Source organism: Oryctolagus cuniculus, chromosome 17 (genome assembly GCF_051225735.1).
Source record: "Oryctolagus cuniculus isolate XC-2025 breed Fujian yellow rabbit chromosome 17, ASM5122573v1, whole genome shotgun sequence".
Taxonomy (NCBI): domain Eukaryota; kingdom Metazoa; phylum Chordata; class Mammalia; order Lagomorpha; family Leporidae; genus Oryctolagus; species Oryctolagus cuniculus.
Genome location: NC_142883.1, coordinates 23724371 through 23744737, shown reverse-complemented (window position 1 = coordinate 23744737; position 20367 = coordinate 23724371). Strand labels below are relative to the sequence as shown.

General features: G+C 57.6%; 2 protein-coding genes across 3 annotated transcripts in view; one reads left to right on the top strand and one right to left on the bottom strand.

Annotated features, from left to right (window-relative positions):
• The window catches only part of MRPL45 (mitochondrial ribosomal protein L45), a 25716-nt gene extending 23240 nt beyond the window's left edge, over positions 1–2476 (top strand). For both annotated transcript variants that reach the window (XM_008271383.5, XM_089318084.1), the window contains exons 6-8: positions 784–933; positions 1702–1875; positions 2070–2476. In XM_008271383.5, the coding sequence (XP_008269605.4) occupies positions 784–933; positions 1702–1875; positions 2070–2105 (360 nt within the window). In that variant the 3' untranslated portion in view covers positions 2106–2476. The remainder of the gene's footprint in view (positions 1–783; positions 934–1701; positions 1876–2069) is intronic.
• Positions 2166–20367, bottom strand: GPR179 (G protein-coupled receptor 179). The gene is made up of 11 exons (XM_002719329.6): positions 19504–20367; positions 18229–18337; positions 16305–16392; positions 15673–15896; positions 14785–14853; positions 14381–14490; positions 13877–14115; positions 13558–13696; positions 13334–13439; positions 12688–12834; positions 2166–10906 (listed from the first exon to the last, which is right to left on the bottom strand). The coding sequence occupies exons 1-11, from the start codon at positions 20283–20285 to the stop codon at positions 5990–5992; spliced, it is 6930 nt and encodes a 2309-aa protein (XP_002719375.4). The 5' UTR covers positions 20286–20367; the 3' UTR covers positions 2166–5989.

Here is a 20367-nt window from a genome sequence, read left to right as displayed (position 1 = left end):
ACACTTGGGCCATATTCCACTGCTTTCCCAGGTGCACTAGCAAGAAGCTGCATTGGAAGTGGAGCAGCTGGGACTCGAACTGGTGCCCATATAGGATGCTGGCACTGCGGGCGTCAGCTTAACCCAGTGTGCCACAGTGCTGGCCCCCATCAGTTCAGTTTCTATCAGGAGAATTTCAGCTTCTCTCTCACCTGAGATAAGTAGAGGTAGTCTAGTCAGCAATTTAACCTTCATGTTGATGTAAAATTCCACCTTTTACTGCTAAAAGGTGAGGGGAAGAAAGGGAACATCAGGCAACCAAAGTGCTCGTGGTAATGAGCAGATTTTGAAAGTGCACAGGACACATAATGGTGCACAGGGAAGGCCAGCAGTTTAAATGTGGTCTTCAAGGGCCAGTGCTGTGGCATAGCAGGTAAAGCCGCTACCTGCAGGGCCGGCATCCCATATGGGTGCTGGTTCAGGACCCGGCTGCTCCACTTCCAATCAAGCTCTCTGCCTTTCAAATAAATAGAAAAAAAAAGTTTAAATGTGGTTTTCATTGATTTGAGAAAAGTCCTTAAAGAGGTAGATAGGTTTTTAAGTTGTGATTGAGATGGAAAGAGAGTTGGGAGGTGAGCTTAAGTGGTAGCTCAAGGGACAAGAGGAAGTAGGCATCGGAGAGCGTTTGGTGGGAAGCATTGCCTGTTGGCTGCGGAACTGCGGGGAGTGAGAGCAGGCACGGCGGCACCCACTTCCCTACAGGGCGGGGAAAACCCAGCTGAGCTTGTGTTTCTCTGCCCTTAGGACATGGTCTGGGACCTCAAATATAAGACTGTCCGCTGGCGCTTCGTGGAGTCTTTAGAACCCCCTCAGGTGGTTCAGGTGCGCTGCTCAAGCTTGGTGAACCAGAGCAACATGTATGGCCAGGTCACTGTGCGCATGCACTCCCGGCAGGTGAGCCAGCAGTCTGCTTTCCTCTCCCCTTCCCTTCCTTTCCCTTCCTTTCCCTTTCCCTTTCCCTTTCCCTTTCCCTTTCCCTTTCCTTTTTAAATTTTATTGTATTTATTTGAAAGAGCTACAGAGAGAGGTAGAGCCAGAGAAAGAGAGGTCTTTCATCTGCTAGTTTACTCCCCAAATGGCTGCAATGGTCAGAGCTGAGCTGATCCGAAGCCAGGAGCCAGGAGCTTCCTCCGGGCCCCCCATGCGGGGGCAGGCACCTAAGGACTTCCTCCACTGCTTTTTCAGGCCATAGCAGAGAGCTGGATGGGAAGTGGAGCAGCTGGGACTCTGGGATGCCAGCACTGCAGGCCAAGGCTTTAACCTGCTGCGCCCCAGCACCAGCCCCACCCCCTTTTCTTTACTCTCATCTTGAGCCTCTGCCTCTGGGGTTCCGGGCATAGCTGCTCAGGACTAGGTTCTGAAGAGAGGTTCGCTGTGGCTTTTCTTGCTCTGCCTCTGTCCCCTTCCAACTACTGAACTGTAGTTCTACCGAGACATGGTGTGTGGACAGTCTCTCCCACCCTTCCTGGTCTGGACTCTTCCCTCCCCGACCCCGTTGAAGAACCTCTAAGAGTAAAGCGACAGCAAGTGATCAGTTCTGCCTAGGTTACGACTTCTGAGGTGATTCTTTTCTGCCCATTACAACTCTGTTATGGTTGTATGGCAAAAATAAAATAACTACCCACAAAGACTAACAGGTCAGCTTTGCTGTCACCCTTGCAGGCGCTGGCCATCTATGACCGCTTTGGCAGGTTGATGTATGGACAGGAAGACGTTCCCAAGGACGTCCTGGAATATGTTGTGTTTGAGAAGCACCTGATGAACCCCTATGGCAGCTGGAGAATGCATGGCAAGATTGTTCCCCCGTGGGCGCCCCCGAAGCAGCCCATCCTTAAGGTAAGGCTTGTGGGTGGTTGAGACCTGAGGCATTAGGACCCCTCCTCTCGGGCTCCACCTAGTGGTGAGAGGGGGTGAGGCAACCCCAGGGAAGGGGCCTCTTAGTGATGGTAGATGGGTAGAGGCTGGGATGAGGCTCTTCTAAATAAGCCATGGGCTTGGTTGATAGGTAACTCAGCCTCCTGCTCTTTCAGACGGTGATGATCCCTGGTCCCCAGCTGAAACCATAGGAAGACTGTGAAGAAACACAACAAGAGGGCCATAAGCCTCAGTTGGCCTAATGGCAAAAAGGACTGTTGGGGTGAGACACGGGTGAGCAGCTGCTGCACACTGTGAAGTCATCCAGGCCTTCCTTGTTCTCTCCTGTCCTGCATGGACTTTGCCACAGCCATGCGGAGGCTGGGATGAGGAGTAGCTGGGATGAGGAGTAGCTGGGATGCAAAACCACAGACTTCGTAATGAAAGGCAGTGTATTTCAGAGACCAGTGATGCCAGTTCTTCCTGCAGCAGGGACCGTGGGAGCAAACTGGCAGCAACCTGTTTCTAGTCTTAGGGCCGGGATAAGAGTTTGAAATAAAGTACCATAAAGGTATCAGACAAATGTTGATGGGTCCTGTACATTTCTCCTGGCTCAGGCTGGGAGTAGACCAGCCTTCAAATGGCAGGAGTGGAAAGCGGCCTACTGGTGAGTGATGTGACGGACTCCCAGGAAGTCCAAACTTGGGAAGAATAATTAGCGTGTATAAAATAGGTTATTACTTAAGAGGGTCTCTTCTCACACACTGACACCCTGAACCACATAGAAGAATGTAAATCCAAAGAAATTATTTCTCACTTGGCCTTTGGTTTGTGTTCTTAGTGGTGAGACTCTAGGAAGTGTAGGGAGAGGCAGAGCTGTGGAGTAGCTGCCAACATTTGTGAGACTTGGTTCCCTGCTTACAAGCCGGGCTTTTTTTTTTTTTTTTTTTTTTTTAAGGTTTCTTTTATTTATTTGAAAAGCAGAGTTAATAGAGAGAGAGAGGGAGAGACAGATTTTTTTTAAAAGATTTTATTTATTTATTTGAGAGGTAAAGTTACAGACAGGGAGAGAGAGAGAGGTCTTCCATCTCCTGGCTCACTCCCCAAATGGCTGCAATGGGTAGGCTGAGCCAGACTGAAGCCAGCTGCTTCATCTGAGTCCCCCATGTGGGTGGCAGGACTCCCAGATGGGACCATCTGCTGCTGCTTTCCCAGGTCACTAGCAGGGGGCTGAATTGGCAGTGGAGCAGCTGAGGCTCGAACCAGTACCCAGATGGGGTGCCGATGTTGCAGGTAGAGACTTTACCCACTACACCACAGCGCTGGCCCCCAAGCTTGGCTTTTAATACTATTGCTTTCATCAGTGCAGGCTGGACCTCTCTTTAAAAACAGGACCTTTATTCTCATATTTTATTTTCAAACCTAGAATTTTTCTTTTAAGGAATTTGCCACTTAAGGTAAGGATTAATCTGTTCTGACCTTGTTTTCATAGTAGAATCCAAAGGAACTGGAATCAGGTCAAGAATAAATAACTTGACTCTTCATTCTCCCAATAGCCACACCTTAGCCAAGCAGCGAGCAACCCAGGCCTCACCAGGGAAAACTGATGTTTTTATAGCTGATATGCTGACCATTGAAACAAAAATGGACGTGCTTAGGAAAAAGAGCACTGGTTGGTTAATCCAAATGGCAACCCTTATCATGCTACTTATTGTCAACCCTTTTGGCTTAAAGTGTACATCAGTTTGGAGCATTACTGCCCAAGTGAGGTTTGGTCATATCCTATTTGCCTGAGCCCTGGATTAAGGCCAGATAAGAGAAGTGCTTTGATCAGAATCCACAGCTTGAGAGTATGGATGAAGGGAAGGTAATCCTGGCAGGTTAGCAAAGCAGAGAAACAAATAAACAAAAAGACACTTAGCGGGCAAACGTTGCACTGATTTCTCTGAATATACAAAACCAGTGTTTGAAATACGCTGTTCCATCCCACTCCCCTGGATCTGTCTTGGGGGTCCCTAGATAATCCTCAGTAGCCCCTAAGCAATAGCTGCCACCAGGGAGCCAAAGGAAAGGGGCAGTTTTCATCTTCCCTCGGGAATGAATCCAGCTGAGCAGATGCTGCAGATGTGAGGGCTTGGCTAGAAGGACTGGGCAGAGACCATCTGCAGTGTCGGCCGTCGTCTCGAATTCACCAGACTACCCGATGCCCTGAAGCCTGCAGCGCTGGTGCCTTGGGCTTTGGGGCAGGCATTGTTCTTTCCTTGTCTATGTGCTGTTGCTATTTAGACATGTTGAAAAGGAAAACCACTATTATGAATAAGCTAGAGCCAACAGCAGTGATCAAGGAAAAGTACTCTGTATTTTTTCTCCCTGTGGTTTATTTCACGAGAGTCAGGGTTGGGAAAGCCTTGCTGTTCCCAGTTAGACCAGACCCACCGGGATTGCCCTGGGGCATGTGGTTGGCAGAGGCTGCAGGCTGAGTAGCCAGAGCCCAGAGCTGTAACAGCAGACTTCCAACTGCCCCAAAAGCCCAGGGCCCCAGGGCCGGGTAAGTGGGAGGGCCTAGGTGTGAGAACTAGGACATTGGTCCCTGAAGGAGATTGGGTTACTCCATTGCTCTGCTCCTTTTCTGTGAAGTCCCCTGACTGCCGTGTTTATACACAGACTCACTGTTTTCCCATTGGGTGTTTGGTCCCCTTGTTCCCTTTTTTTTCCTTCCCATGAATGACATCAGTATCTGAACTGTTAGTGGGTCTCAGTGCTTTCTCAAGTACCTCTGCCCGGCTCTCCCATGTGGAACCTGCCTGTTTCTATCCTCAGCTCTCCTCTGCCAGTGCTGGGACTTCTTTGCATGTTGTTCTGCTTCCTGTTTCCCTCTGATGTTATCTAATCCCAGCACTCTGATCCAGTTCTGCCTGCGCAAGACTGACTGTCAAGAGAGCTGAGCTACGACAGAGAGAGCTCCCTGAGAAAGGAGCTTTGTATTTATGTGACACTCTTCCCCACCTCAGGCTTCTCACTGCCCCCTGGCACCGTCCCTTCTGAGGGCAGGTGCAGATAGAGTGCTGGCTGCGACCAGGACCGCCTTCCTTACTTGGGTTTCTGTGGGAAGGAGACTGACTGGCAGTGGTTCCTGGGACTCTCTGGCTCCAGTTGCATTGAGACAGCGCTGGGAGGCCAGGAGAAGCATGAGCCAGTGACGTGAGCAGTGAGACTGGCAGGAGCCGGGGCTTTCGAGGAGGAGAGCTGAGGATGTGTGGAAGGGAGAGCCCCACCTCGACCCAACGGGGAGGGCCTGGGGAAGTGCTTTCCTGTGTCTGTCTCTGGCATTGCTTTGGATACCAGATGTTGACAGGGCTGTTCTGATTGTCTCTACTTCAGCAGTCAGGCAGGGCAGGTACAAGAGCAATAAAGCAGAAATAAGAGATTTGAAGTCAAAATGACAAGGTCCTTAAGGCATCTCAGACACCTATTTTGAGTCCTTTTAGCTTTTCCCCCAATTTGTCTTGCAACTTGAGTAGGTAGCTTCTTAGCACTTCTTGGAGTGACCTTTATAGCCTTCTGTGGTCCATGGTCCCTGTGTTGCCAATGCCTTGTGTTGAGTTTAGTCATGAAAAATGGTCTTTATAGGCTCTGGAGAAGAATTGGGTCTCCGTATTCTAGAGAAAATGCAGCCTGGACACTGCTGACGTTGGCGTCACAAGCGGGTGTCAACTCTGGTGCTTGTGTTGAGTACTCGGGAGGGATGGGAGGAGTCTTCAGAAGCAGAGGGTCCGTCTTGCTCTCCTCGAGTAGGAAGAGAAATTAGAAGAGAGGGTGGCACTGCCCACTGGGGTCTGAGCTGTACCCTTCTTAGACAGTTTTTCTTTCTTTCTTTCTTTCTTTCTTTCTTTCTTTCTTTTCTTTTCTTTTCTTTTCTTTTCTTTTCTTTTCTTTTCTTTTCTTTTCTTTTCTTTTCTTTTCTTTTCTTTTCTTTTCTTTTTTTTTTTTGACTTTGGCCTTCCTAGGTGGGGAAGTGGCCAGGTGTCTTTTGATTCCACTGTTCAGGAAGACGAGGCTGTGGGAAGCACAGTGGCTGTGGAAAGCCAGCTCCGTGTCACTCCCAGTCCCAAGGATAGACACTTGGAGGGGCGAGCTCTCCGCTGTCAGCTTCCCAAGCCAGCTGCTCTTCATCTTCAGTTTTGGAGGCAGACTGCTGGGCCTCGGGTTCTTGGTGACGTGGCTCGGGGACTGAGCTAGTCCTTGGCCCAAGGCCTGCAGGTCCTTGTGGTTCTTTGACACCATCTACAGTAGAAGTACTGGCTGGCTTGCTCACCTGAGGGCGGGGGCTCTTGCTTTCCGGAAGGAAGCTATGCAGGGGTCTGTGGACTGAAAGGCATGGTGATGTCTCAGTGACTGCAGGGACAGCCTCTGTCTGAGCTGCTGGTAGAGCCTGGAGGCTGGTTTCCTCCCAAGGACAGATGTCTGCCATGGTGCCCTTTGTTACGTTTCCTTCTGGATCTGTGACTTCCCACTGACACAGCTCTGCCATCCTGCTCCCTGCACCACTTGCCGCGTGAGGGCTGACTTGGACTTGGGCCGGGTCCAGAGCCTCTGGCTGGGGGAGGAGCCCCCCTGCTTGCATGCCTTCCCAAGGGCACACTGCTTCCTGCTCTCTGCCAAGTTCTGCAGCTGCTTTTGAAAAGTGGCCTTCAGCTTCTACCTCCTGAAGGGATAGCGCTCCTCGCCCACGTGACTCTCTGTCTACCTCCTGTCCCAGTCCCCCTTCCTCTGCTGCGCCTTCTCTTGCCTCCCAAGGGCAGATCTCCGCTCTCTTGGCAGAGGGTGGCGCTTCGGCTTCCCAGGGACACACTTCTGCTGCCCTGCCTCCCACACTGCCTGCCGCCTCAGAACCGCCTGTGCCTCTGTCGGCAGCACGTAGGCCTGGCCGTGGAGAGAGACCCCTGCAATCTGGACTCTCCCGGGGAAGCACAGCTTCCTGCTTCCCGGAGTCTGCCGTCTCTGGCTTTTTCTGGACTGCCACACCTTTGGGCCCTGGTTTTTCTGGTGCCTTCCCCTTCTCTTGAGAGTCCCCTTGTCCATCCTGTCTTGATGCATTTTTCTTAGGGAGTCTTTCAGCCCCCTCCCAGGGACAGATCTCAGTCTTGGCACCCATGTCAGGGTTACACGCGTCCAGCTCAGGTGCATCCCATGGACATATCTCAGCGGCCCTGCCCCTGGCGCTGGCCAGTGTCTGGGGGCTGCCCCCAGGTTGGTCAGGGCTGTCAGGGGGAGGGAAGGAGACAGACTGTAGCGCACTGCTCATTCTTTCCCCGTCTTCAGGAGTGAGTGCTTCTGATTGGGTTGTATCTTCCCGGAGGGAGTCTGTCTTTGGGTCTTGTCTCAGGCCCCCCTTCTCTGTTGCTTCATCACTCACATCCACCTGGCTGCTCCTGCGGCTGCACGAGTCTGAGGTGTCGGCCTGAGCAGATGGTTCCCTCAGGTTCTTGTCCTCCCAAGGACAAATTGCTTCCTGCTTTTGACTTAGTTTTGCCTCTGGCTTTGATACCTCTTCTCCCAGGGAGGTGAGTCTCCCCGTTTCTGGAGTTTTCTCTCTCTGCGCTGTTGATCCGCTCCCCAGTCCCTCCGCAGTGGCTCCTTCATTCACCTCCCAGGGGCAGATCTCGGCTTTTTCACTGGTAGGAGCTTCTTCCACTTCCCAGGGACACACCTCAGGTGGCCTGCACCCCACACGGGCTGGACCCTGGAACCCAGCTTTCGGTCTGTCGGTGTCCAGAGAGTCTGAATGCTGACAGGAGCCCCCTGGACCCAAGCCCTCCCAGGGACAGGCCACCTCGCGCTCCAGGGCTGGTCTCTCTGGCTTCTTTGGAGCCGTAACAGCCCTCTCCCTGGGTCCAGAATCTGCAGGAGGCTTTCCTGTATCACTGGGAGATTTCCTGATGGCCTCAATTCCCTGAGCCCCCTCCTCCCTGGCTGTGGCACCCACCTCCCAGGGGCAGATCGCGGCCTTCTCAGCAGCCAGGGTTTCTTCCAGGTCCCACGGGCAGATCTCAGCAGCTTTGCCTTCCACGCTGCCTGGCATCTGGAAAACGGCTTGTGCTCTCTCTGCGTCTTGAGGACCTGGTTGTTGTGGGGGGCAGCTGCTGGGGTCCACGCTGTCCCAGGGGCAGACTGCTTCCTGCTTTTCCATCAGCCCCTCAGACTTTTCCCAAGCCCTGGCATCTTTGATTCCTGCTTTCCTAGGCACTTTCTGCTCTTCCTTCAGAGATTCTCCTCTTGGTGCCTGTCCCGACGTCCAGTCCTCTGTTATTTCGTTAACCTCCCAGGGACAGATTTCTGCTTTGGCGGGTGTTGCCTCCTTTCCTTCTGGCTTGAGGTCTTCCCATGGACACACATGTGTCACTCTGCTGCCCTCACTGCTTTGGAGCTGGCCCCCAGCTGTGGGGGAGGAACTGTCTGCACCTGGGCCAGGCTGTCCAGCAGCTGTGCTGTCCCAGGGGCACGGTGACTCCTGCCGTGGACTTGACATCTGCCCGGTGTTCACAGTTTGGTCCCCTGCCTCTCCTAAGCTCCCTTTTCCCTTCTCCCGGAGGGAGTCTCTACCTGTCCCCATCAGCTCATCCCCCAGCTCCCACGGGCAGGCCTCTGCCTTCCTGATGGCGAGAGAGTCTCCTGCCTCCGGTGGCCGCACCTCAGCCATACCGCTGCCCGGACTCCATGAGCCCTCTGGGCTGCCTGAGGCCTGGAGTGAGACCGCCAAGGGGCCCCGGAAATCGGTGCTCTCCCATGGACAGAAGGCCTCTAAGTCTCCAAAGGTTGCCTTCTTGGGACTTTTCTGCCGTTCCTGGGGGAGCTCCTTCACCACCCCCCGGGCTCCTTCCTCACTCACCTCCCGGGGGCACCGCTCTGCCTTGGCTAGGTCAGCTGTGCAGCCCTCTGGGCCGGCAGCTTCTCCCCGATTGCTCTCCCCCAGCTTCCTAGCCCGCATGCCGCCCGCTGCCTCGGGCCTGCCCTTGGTTCCGTCAGCCTCCACGAGGGATGACTGAGGGGAAAGACCGCCAGGGTCGGCGCTCTCCCAGGGACACACGGCCTCCTGCCCCCTGACCAGCCTCTCTGGCTTCTTCCGAGCAGTGGCAGCCACACCTTTGGGCTCTGTTTTTTCTGGGGCTGTCTGCCTCTCTTCCTGCTGGTCATTTAGAGCTTGTCTCCCTGCCCTCCCGTCAGGGCCTCCTTCGCTCACCTCCCAGGGGCAGATCTGGGCCTTGCTGCTACTGTCCAGCTGACCCGTTTCTGACCCAGTGGCTTCCCAGGGACATACCTCAGCCGCCCTGCAGTCGGCACTGCCCAGGAGCCCGAGGCCAGCCTTGGGCGGTTCCTGCCACCCCACAGGGGCCTCTCTTGCCTGCTCAGCGTTTTTGTCCCCAAATACTTGCCTCAGGATGGCAGGCCCCGTTTTGCCTGCTCTGTCAACTCTCCGCTCCCCTAGCCCCTGGGCCGTCCTCTTGCCTCCGTCTTCCTGCTCCCTGCTGCCCTCTGGGCGACAGACTTGGAGCATTCTGCTGGTGTGAGCGTTCTGTTGGTTCTGCAGAGACTCCTCATCGTCGCAGGGAGCAAGGGCGGCCTGCTTACTCACCGCCCGGGGCCGGCCCGGCCTGGGAGACCTGGGGGACCTGGGGGCTGCCCCCACCCCCTGCCCTGACGCTCTGCCCTTCTCCTTCTCGGGGCTGCCCTCCCCGCCCTCCTTCTCCTTGTACGTGCTCCGAGACCGTGTCAGAGCTTTGATGGCCAGGCCGAGGCTGCGCATGGAGCCCTGCTGAACAGGAGTCTTGAGGCTGTGGGATTTAGAGAAGATCTTGGGCCTGTCCCCATCCGCGTCATCGGCTTCCCCCTGCAGAGGTCCACCCTCCGTGTCCCTGTCATTCTCCCCGGCCCCCCTGTTCTCTACTGCCACAGAGAGGGCCCTCCAGAGCCTGGCTCGAGCCGGGGCGGGAGAGTGGCTGCCTCGCTCCGGCCCCGAGGGAGCTTCCGGGGCCACGTTCTCTTTCTTGACTGGCAGTTCTGCATTCTCCCAGGGGCAGATGAAGGTGAGGAGGCTGGGGCTTTGGGGAGGTGTTGGGACCGGAGCCAGGGCAGGTGGGGCCAGAGTTGGCATCAGAGCAGGAGCCAGGGTGGAGATGGGAGACAGCATCCTTGGCTCTCCCAGGCAGGCCCCAGACAGGGCCAAGATGGGTGTGGAGACCTGATGCCGGATGGGTGGGTGAGGCAGCCTCCTCCCAGCCTCCTCATGAAGCTTCCCTGAGGTGTAGGAGCTGTCCACACTGCTGCTCTTGGCGGGGGAAGGCGGGGCTGACACGGGGGCTCCCCGAGCCCTCTCCAGCCTCCTGGCCGATGGCCTCCGCACGGGGCTCACCATGGCCGCCTCCGCCTTCTTTCGCTCCTCTCGCTCCTTGGCCTGCCTGTAGGTCTCTTCCAGGTAGGCCTGGCTGGCCACGAGCAAGGCCTTTTCCCTGGAGCCAGCCGCGACACTGAGCGACTTCTGCAGGGAGGGGGGCCGGGCCCTGGGGAGCCGCTCTCCCACCGTCAGGTTGTGGGCGCTGGCTGACCTGAAGCTCAGGGCAGGCGGCCCAGGAGCCGGCTCCCGGCTCTCCAGCCGTGGGTCCTTCTTGGACAGGTTCCTCCTCGGCAGCGAATCAAGGAGAGGAGAGTCCTGCTCCCTGTGCTGGTCATAGATGCTGCGCGACTTGCGCAGGGCTGGCGGCCCCTCCGGTTCCTGGAGGCTGGAGCTGAGGAGCCGGCGGCGGGAGGAGCCGGGCAGGCTGCTGAGGCCTGGGGAGCTGGAGTCCCGGGAGTGCTGGCGGGCCAGGGCCTCGGGGAACTCGGCCAGGTACCTTATGAAGGAGCGGCCCAGGCCCTGGCGGGAGCTGCCCCGCTTCTTGGGCAGGTGGGGGTTGTTGGCAGCCATTTCCTTGGTCTTGTGGACCTCTAGCTGGGCGTAGAGCTTCTTCAGCTCATCCTGCGGGGACGGGAGGGAAGAGGGGAACCGAGCTGCCGTGGGGTGGAGGGCTGAGCCGGCGCTGTACCCCTCCCCCTCGGCCCTGTTCAGGCCATTTCCTCCCTGCGGTCTTTCCCATCAGCCTGTGTTCCCTGCTTCTAAAATGCTCAGAATTTACCTCTCCCTTCCTGCAAGACCTGGTTCCTGCCAGCCCGGCTCCACGCCAGCTCCACTGAGCGCTGAGGACGCAGGAGGCTCTCCCTTCTCCGGGGCCCTGGGCTCTGCTGGGCAGTCACCAGCTCAGGGGACAGGGTTTGAGGCGGCTGACCCCTCGTGTGCCTCAAGGTGTCTTTTTGGCTTCCCTGAGTCTCTGCATCTTCTAGAAACTGATGGTACCTGGCTGACCAGGTTCACATCCTTAAGAGGATCAGACAGGATTCATGGGACGAGTGCACTGGACAAGTGCTGATTCAGGTGTAGATGATGGAACAAACAGGGCTTTGAAAGTCTCTTACGCTGTGCATTGCTGGCCAGGGTCCCCACAGGGGAGCAGATGGCCTATGTTCCCCCAAGTGGAGGGCTGAAATGGTGTTGCCATAGGAGGTGCGGCCACACTTCCTGGCTTCCCAGCTGGATTGAGAACTCAGCTCACAGCCTTTACCCAGGGCTGGGGCTGGGGGGCAGAAGGGAGGGCAGGCGGAGCTCAGAGGGTAAGGAGGACACAAGGGGGCACAGAAGCTGAGGCAGATGGGACGGCGAGGTGTGGAGGTGTGGAGTCTCCTTTTCGAAGCCGTAAATGGGACAGGTGTGGAGGGCTCCCTGGTAGAGGTGGAGGAGATGGACAAAGGGGCTCCCAAAGGTCCCTGTGCCTCTGTTTTTGTAAAACAAGGGCTCAGGGGCTGGTGTTGTGATGCAGCAGATTAAGCTACCTCTTGCAATGCTGGCATCCCCTATCAGAGTGCCAGTTCAAGTCCTGGCTGCTCCACTTCCAATCCAGCTCCCACCCTGGGAAACAGCAGATGATGGCCCAAGTGCCTGGGCCCCTGCACCTGCATGGGAGACCTGGATAGAGACCTGGCTGCTGACTTTGTCCTGGACCAGCCCTTGGCCATTGCAGGTATTTGGGGAATAAAGCAGTGGATGGAAAAAGTCTCTCCCACCCACTCCCCAACACACCGCCTTTCCCTCTCTCCCTGTCACTCTGCCTCTCAAATAAATAAATCTTCAAAAACAAAACAAGGGCTTAGACCACCATGTCTCCTTATTTACTCCCCCATTGAGCCTCCTCTTGGGCTTCCTGTGGCTAGAAGGGTGCCCATCAGCCGGGGGGTGGGGGGGGGAGAGTAAGCAAGACTCAGGAAGAACTGCCTTTCTCTAAGACCTGCCAGGTCAAGGGACAGGGGATCCTAGCATGAAGTGCTGGTGGCTATTGGTGCCTGAATGAGCCAACCCCACAGCTGGCCCAGGGTCACCAACTGAACTGCTTTGCTGGGGGCTGAGGGTTTGTTTAACACCCGCTTCCCCCTGATGAGGACATGAGGGGTTAGGGCTTCCTTCTCAGCTCTGCATCTCACTTGCAGGATAGCCTGGGATTCTGGGATCTGGATCCAGGCTCATGGAGTCTTTCCATTTGGGTGCTACAGGGCCTCCTTTGATTAGAGTCAGAGAATCAGCTTAGGGCAGTGGTGAGCAAGGGAGAGGGTGGGTCTGGGAGAGAGGGAGAGCCAGGGGTCCTGCAGCAGCACCCAGCCCTAGTGTCAGGGTAGCCAGCACCCAAAGGAGCCAGGGAGGGCAGCACTTACCCGGATGTCTCCAGGGTCCAGGCTGCGCTCGCTCCAGGCTGAGGCGATGCTGCTGTCCAGGTAGGAACCCGAGCGCTGCAGGTCTAGCTCATCCTCGTACACCTCTTCCAAGATCTCCTCCCGGGGAGGAGCCCCCGGCTTCCGGAACTGACCAAGCGGGTTTGAGTAGGAAATACTTGCCCTGGCTCCCTCCCCTCTCCTGCCCTCAAGTGCCCTGGGGCATATGTCTCCTCTTTCTGAATCTTCACCCCCTTCTCTGGTTTGGAATTTTGGGGCCCCACAGACCAGCGTGGTCCCAACTCCTGTGCCCACAGTCCCTGCCTGAGTCCTTCAGCTCCCCCACCTCTCTCTAATGGCCTCTGGCTGGATTTTCCTGCTGTGATAGAAGGAAGCTGCCCCTCCACCCCCAATCCCTAGCTCTTAGTTCCCTTGCACAGGCACAGGAAGCAGAAACAGCAGCTCACTCCAACCCCTACCAAGTCAGATCCTTGCCTGGGGCTCCCCTCCCACAGAGCCCACTCACCCCTAGCACCTCTGCCATCCTCATCCTGACCTGGAGAGGGCGCTGTAGGGTGGCAGCAGCTCCACAGAGTCCCTTAGGGAGGGGCTGGGGGCTGCTCACATGCAGGCGTGGGAAGGACCTCACCTTAGGGATGAAGATCAGAGCCAGCGTGGCAGTGACTGTGCTGTGGGTGTGGAAGAAGAAGAGGAGGAGGGTCCAGTCCGGGTGCAGGGAGGGAACCAGCAAAAACCTGTGGGTGGGCGGGAGTCAGAGGTGAGAGCCAGCGCCCCCACCTCCCCTGCCTGCCTTCTTCCTGCCCTCTCCAGGATGCAGTGGGAGGAGTCCCGGGCAGGTGGGGCTGTGCTCACCTGGCTGTGTGGAAGGCGGCCGAGAGCAGCAGCTCATTGTGCAGGGCGATGCCCATGTAGCGCGGCTCGTGGAAGGCTGAGGGCACGGCGCGGGTGGCATAGCACAGGAAGCTGCCCCAGCACAGGAGCAGCAGCTCAGCTGTGGGAGTCCGGGAGGGAGAGCGGACCACCTCAGCAGCCAGTGCCGCTTCTCTGCAGGGCGTGCCAGGTGGCCCGGGCCCGGGGCTCTGGGGACGAGGCAGGAGATGGGGACAAGAGGACACCCGGAATGGCAGCGCCAGGGGCCAGAGTGAGGCTGGGCTTGGGGGAAGTAGCTCACCCACAACCATGATGTAGTCCCAGCGGTCGTGGTGGCAGAGGTAGAAGTGGCGGCCGGTGGGAGTGTGGCCTCGGGTCACCAGAGGTGTCTGCTGGGGCCCCCGCTCCAGGACGCCCGCTGTCCACACGGCCAAGAAGCCCAGTACAAGCAGCAGGAGCAGCCCGAGGCGCCGCAGCAGCCGCCCGCTGCTCAGGTGTGGGCCCCGCTGGGCCGTTCGAGACAGGAACAGCTGGAGCACTCTGCAGGAGGCCCCGAGAGACGGGCCCTGGCCTCTGTCTGCTGCTGCCCTCCCCTCTGCACGTGGGCCTGCCCTCCCTTCCTGCCCACGGTGGTCTGCCTCATCTTACCCCGAAAAGTTACATGGAGGGGAAGGCTAGCGTGATGGAGGCAGGTCTCGGGGGCACGGGCACCGGAGCTGGCAAGGGTCTGCTGTGAAAACCTCCATTCCACGGATGAGCTGGGGCGGCCTGCTGCAAGCAGAGGGAGCTTGTACCTGAGCCCTACCTGTAAAGCTTGAGGATGATGGTGCCGTAGACGATGGCGAAGCCCAGCAGCCGGACCCAGCGAAGCGCGATGCAGCGGAACACACTGGCATTGAAGTACAGGATGAAGACCTGGAGGGAAGAGGGCAGGAGAGCTGGGTTCCACTGTGCTGGTGTGAGGCGCGGGTCTGGGCTGTGCAGCCTGCGGGAGAAACAGCATCGCCTCCAGAGAGGTCGGCAGCCTGCCCTGCATCACCGCGCGGTGTGTCTCAGAGCTCAGGGGCCAGCCTGCCTCTCGTGGGCATGAGTAGAAGCAAGGAGGCCCCAAGAGAGCAGAGAAGAGGGAGGGTTCTGGGGTGGGGGGCGGGCAGCTGCAGGCTGTAGGGAATCCTGGGAGGTAGGACCAGCCTCTGGCCACAGACTCACAGGAAAGTAGAGCAGCAGGGATCCAAAAAGGATGGTTTCCAGGAGGACAACTCCAGATGCCCGGATCCTCTGTGGATGCAGGGACCAGAGAGGCAGGTGAGCAGAGCAGGGGAGCACAGAGCCGGAACAGTGCGCCAGGTCTCAGGCCTGTCCTCAGGCTCACTCAGTGACCTGGCCTGACCTGGCTTTACCCACAATGCTAGCTCTGCCCTGTCTGTCCACAGCCATGCCCCAACTCCCACCCTGCCCCTAGCTCCACTGGCACTAAGCCTGGTTGAGACCAAGGGTTCCTGTGGCTCCCCCTCCTGCATTCCAGTCCCATTTCTCTCCCAATCCCACCCCTGGCCTTGCTGCAGACCTGGGCTCACATCAGAGGTTGCTGGAGCTGAATAGGATCTTATGCCTTCCCCCAAGCTTAGGGTCAAACTGCCTCCCAGTCTGGGAGAAGACGCCCGTCTCTGCCCAGTAAATAGCTGGTTAATGTTAATGTCACGTTCTCCTGCAAGTCCCTCCGATGTCCTGCCAGGCAGGATGACTGGGTCCCTTCTCTGAGCGCCCACCCAGCACCTGACAGAGCCCTCCATCATGCCCCTGTCTCACGTGCTGTCATTTTTTTGTACATTTCTGCTTCCTCCACCAAGCCGGGAGCTCCCTGAGGGTCAAGATCACATAGGCAGTATTTTGCTTCTCGTCCTCAACTAGCACTGGTTGAATCCCATTCAGTGCTAATTTAAGAGGTTTAAAGTGGAGAAGTCACTTGCCTAACGTCACATACTGAATTTGCTTTAGAACCAAGACCGGCACCCTGAGTTCTAGTCTTAGGTTGTCTCATATCTCCTGTTGAGACAGGCAGGACATGTGCGCAGGGGGCTGTGGGGCCTTCCTTGCCTTGCTCCAGCGACAGCGGTAGGAGATCAGCATGCCCAGGAAGACGGCCAGCATGCAGCAGGCCTGGCAGGCCAGCACTGCTGCCCGCAGCGCCAGGGCCTCCTCCGCCAGGCACGGTGTGGCATCTATGCAGCTGGTGCAGCCCTCGGGACACGGCTGGCACCGCAGCAGCCTCTCTGGGGGCTGGAATTGCCCAGCAGGGTAGGTGGCAGTCTCCTCTAACCCTACAAAGAACAAGAGGGGTGCAGGGAGAGGCATGGCTGGGGCAGCCTGTGTCCCAGCCATCTCTCCTGATGGACACCACAACTCCCTCCCTGCCCTCCTGGGATCTGTGGCCCCAGGGCTATGAGGGAGTGGGCACCCCCCAGGGAGACAGTAAGAGGAAGAGGTGACGTCAGGCTAGGGCTCATTGGAAGGTTAACGTGCACCACACCTGCATGAGACAGGCTCGTTCCGGAAGAAACAGACGCCCCCCGACTGGACGCCCCTTGCCCTTGCAACATCTTCTTGACCTCTGCCTTTGCCCCACAGGTGTCCCCCCATGGTCTCACGGCAACTTCCTTTCCTCCCCAGATGCGCCCAACCACCATGGCCTGCACAACACCTGCCTGGCCCTCGCCACCCTGGCATACCCCTGGCGTGACTTGCCCCGTAGAATCCAGGTCGGCAACGGCAGAGGTAGCGGCCAAGGACAAAGCCCTGGTTCTCCAGGGGGACACACTGTGGGGATGACAAACACGACAGGTGTTTACAGGGGGCTTTCTCTGGAAGAGCTCCCCTCCTGGGGAGAGTGGGCGTGCCCGCCTCCCTCCCTTTCTGTGGCACAGAGAATCCCACCGGCAGCCCTCCCAAGTCCTTGGGGCACTTTCCCTCTATGGAAACTGTCCCCTGCCCCCTGCTATTGCTTCTGCTCAAAGAAACCTCAAGCAAAGACTACAGGGCTGGATCTCCCTTTTGTTCAGACGACCAGTGACAGGAGCCTCATAGGTCCCAAGTCTCAGTGCCCACCTGCTGCTAGGGCATGGTGCATGGGGGAGCGGAAGAGGGGGCACTCTGTCCGGCCACACCTTGTGTGCTACCGTCTGCTTCAAAGGGTCCCCATCAACCTCCCTCTTTGGCATGTGGGTGGGTTGAAAAGGCCCCTGTGGAGGAGCAGCTTCCTCTGTCAGGGGCCATCTGGCTTGGCGCAGGACTGCTTTCCCCGGCCCTAATGCCAGGCTAATGCCACACTGGTGGGATGCCAAGGCCAGCCCTTTATTCCACCTCCACCCATTGATGTCTGCGCAGCAGGGGAGAAAGCAGAACTCAGAGCCAGGCGGGGAAGATGAGATGCGGGGGAGGTCAGCTCTGTTGGAGTGGCTGGGAACAGACACCAAGGAGGCAGAGGGAGGAGATGACCCTGGGCGAGTCTACAGCCAGCCCTGACCTCGCCCGGAAGGTTGGAGTGTGACGGCTCAGCTCTCTCTCACACGGACCCGTGGATGGTGCTCCATTCCTGCCTCAGTCTGAATGGTCAGCCAAACGTGTACCCAGAGAAGTAGGCTGGGTTAGAAAGTGGACGGGACATGAGAGGGCAGTGGAGGATGGCCCAGGTGATTGGGCGCCTGCACCCGCGTGGGGGACCAGGAGGAATCATCTGGCTCCTGGCTTCGGATTGATATGGTGCCGGCCGTGGTGGCCCTTTGGGGAGGGTGAACCAATGGAAGGAAGACCGTTCTGTCTCTTGCTCTCACTGTCTAACTCTACCTGTCAAATAAGTAAAAAAAAAAAAAAAAAAGAGAAAGAGAGAGAGAGAGAGAGAGAAAGAAAGAGAAAGAAAGAAAGAAAGAAAGAAAGAAAGAAAGAAAGAAAGAAAGAAAGAAAGAAAGAAAGAAAGAAAAAGGAAGGAAGGAAGGAAGGAAGAAGGAAGAAAAGAAAGTACATGGGAAGCAGCGGGACAGCGGGAGCCTTCTCCACCCCTGGACATATGCTCCCTAAAGAGCAGCAGGGCCACCTGTGCACACGGAGCGACCTGCCTGCCCACCAAGTGTGCGGTCGGTGTAACCGTGGTGCGGAGGCATTCACTGGCATCCAGTCCTGGGCTTGCAGGACCCATCACCAGGCCTCACCTGCTCCCGGGGCCTCTATTTCGTCTGCATCTGGCCTGGGATCCCTCCCTTGCATCATCCCAGACCCTGCAAGTTCTTCCTGGGGGAGATGGCTCCCATCCCTAAGAGGAAGCCCATTGGTGGGCACCTTTTGTGCACCAAGAAGAGCCCAGAGCTGCAGAATGTGGCCGAGGGGAAAGACAGAGGGTGATTATGGAGGCTCAGGGGGCAAGCCTGGGACGGGAGCTAGAGCTGCCTTGGGCAGGGACGGGAGGCTGGAGGGGTGGGCTGTACATGGTCTCACTTTTTAAAAACGGGGTTTCCTGCCTCTCCCACTGCAAGGGCTCCCCTGAAGCCCTGAGATGCTAGGGTGGCTCTGCCAGCTGCTCCCGGGACCTGGGTGGTGGCAGTGATGGGCAGAGGGGAGGCAGGCAGGACACTCGTGGTCCCTCATCCTCCTTCTCCGTACCTGGGTGCTGTTGAGGTCGCACAGGTGCGTGTTGGAGTACCAGCCTGGGCCGCTTGCACACTGGTCGATGTCCACCCTCTGCAGATCGATGTCCATCTGCACCTGCCCCCTAGGGCAGTGAATTGGCAGTGAGGGGCACAGTGATGGTTGCCAAGGTGGGCGTTTAGGGCAACAAATACAATTCTTACACACTTGAGCAAGTGCAGAGCAGGGCACACGAGCATTTCCGCTCCTCCAGTGCTCCTGACCCTCACTGTCTCCGGGGCAACCTCACACGGGTTGTCCTTCTACCCCTCAGCTTTTCAGCATCTTATCCGTTCTGGTTTCTATCAATGGGAGGGACCCTGCCGAGAAACGTGGGAGCCAGGGTTCTGAGGATCAGTCGGAGGGGGCTTTCACTCTGCCCTACTGCAGGTACCCACAACACAGCTCAGCTGTTAGCCAGCATCTCACTCCCACGTCTGTGCCAATCGGCCAGGGGGACGTGGAAGAGGGGAGCACTGCTCCCGAGCTCCCCAGCCCCTGCAGGCTTCCTGCAGCACGGGTACATGGAGCCGGAAAAGCAACCTGCTGAAGGCCTCAGCTGCTGCCCCTTCCCAAAGAGGCTTCCAGTCCTCTTTACTCTGGCTGAGTGAGGGGTCAGTTATTTAAGGCACATCACAAGCTCCTGGGTCAGGACAGATGCAAAATACAGCATTGAGAGTGCCACTGGGGACCCAGCCAGCTCCAGCTCTTGGAAACAAAGAGCGCTGGTTCCAGACCCCCCACTCCCAATAATTCTCCTCCCTCTGCTAGTTCTCAGTGCTAGGGACCAGCACGCTTGACTCCTGGGCTGTCCGCCTGGGGCAAGGACTGTCACTGTCATCCACATCAAGCCCTGTCCAGCTTCTTACACTGCCCACTCCTCAGACCTGGGGCCCAAGACCTCTGCTTGGCTACACCCACACATTTGTACACATCTGTACACACTCCCTATGTACTCCTGCCGGCAGGTGCATGCCCACTTATGCTTGCATGAGCTCACATACGCCCATTCCTGTGCTCAAGAGCATAAATACAGACCCCCACACCAACACTTGTCCATGCACTGACTCATACATTGTGTATGCACCCGTGTCTATATACCTTAACCAATAGCTACAGAGTCTCAGAGCCAAAGGTGAGTACATACAGCTGTGTCCCTCAGACAGGCACATGTGTGTGCCAAATGGCCCAAGCGCAGCTGCCCCTCTCACCATCGTGTGCCCACAAAGGCATCAAGTCCTACCCACTTACCTGGCCTCTGGGCTGAGGTCTGGCTTGAGTCCGTAGAAGGTGGCCGAGAGTGTGATCAGCCAACCGGGACGGAGCTGGCCCTCCTGGCATTCCAGGAAGGGAGGAGACAGCTTCACCTGCTGAATGTCCCCCACATACCCATCCCCCTGTGGCCACTTGGGGCTGCCAAGGCTCCCCAGGTCATTGGTCAGCACTCGCTTCCGCAGGGCAGAGGTGTCTGGGTCCCCGGCTGGGCTCTCCTGCACCCTGTAGCCAGACAAGTCCTTAAGGATGGTTTCCTCTCCCATCCTGGTGGCCTGCAAGGCCAGCTGTAGGTGGCTGGCCCCTGGTGGAGGGTTGAAGGTCAGCGAGGCACGGTAAGCTCGCGGGTCTCCCTCCGCCACGCTGCGGACCAGAGCCTGGTACCACTCCACGTCCTCCTCCACGCTGGACTCACGGATGTCGTTGGCCTGCAGCAGCATGTTGAGGAAGTTGGCAGCTTGGGCGAGGGTGCTGGCTGCGTGGTGTAGCACCTGGGGGAGCCCCGGGCTGGCTCCTGCACCACCTGCTTCGTAGCGCTCACTGCAGTTAGCCCCCAACAGCTGCCGGGCGTCCCCAGAGTGGAGAAAAGCCAGCGCCGCCTCAGCCCCCTCTGGGGGCAGCCACACGGGCCCGGACCCTGGCGGGGCCTGAGAGGGCAGAGAGCGGAGCGACCGTGGGCCCCCCAGAGCCCAGCCGCAGAGGAAGTAGCAGCCCAGCAGCCCCCACACGGGAGGCAGCAGGACCACTGCCCTGGTGTCCATCCTCGGGGCAGCTCTCAAGACCCTGGGCTCCAGGCTGCCTGGGGGATTCGGTGACTCGAGAAAGCCCAGGAAGAGGTGGCTG

Bases quoted from the DNA above. Each gene is read 5' to 3' on its own strand.
- GPR179 (XM_002719329.6), bottom strand. From the start codon at position 20,285: ATGGACACCAGGGCAGTGGTCCTGCTGCCTCCCGTGTGGGGGCTGCTG. The intron at 16,393-18,228 runs GTACGGAGAAGG...TCATCCCCACAG, and splicing joins GCGACCTCAACAGCACCCAG to TGTGTCCCCCTGGAGAACCA. The intron at 15,897-16,304 runs GTATGCCAGGGT...TGTTCTTTGTAG, and splicing joins CGGGGCAAGTCACGCCAGGG to GGTTAGAGGAGACTGCCACC.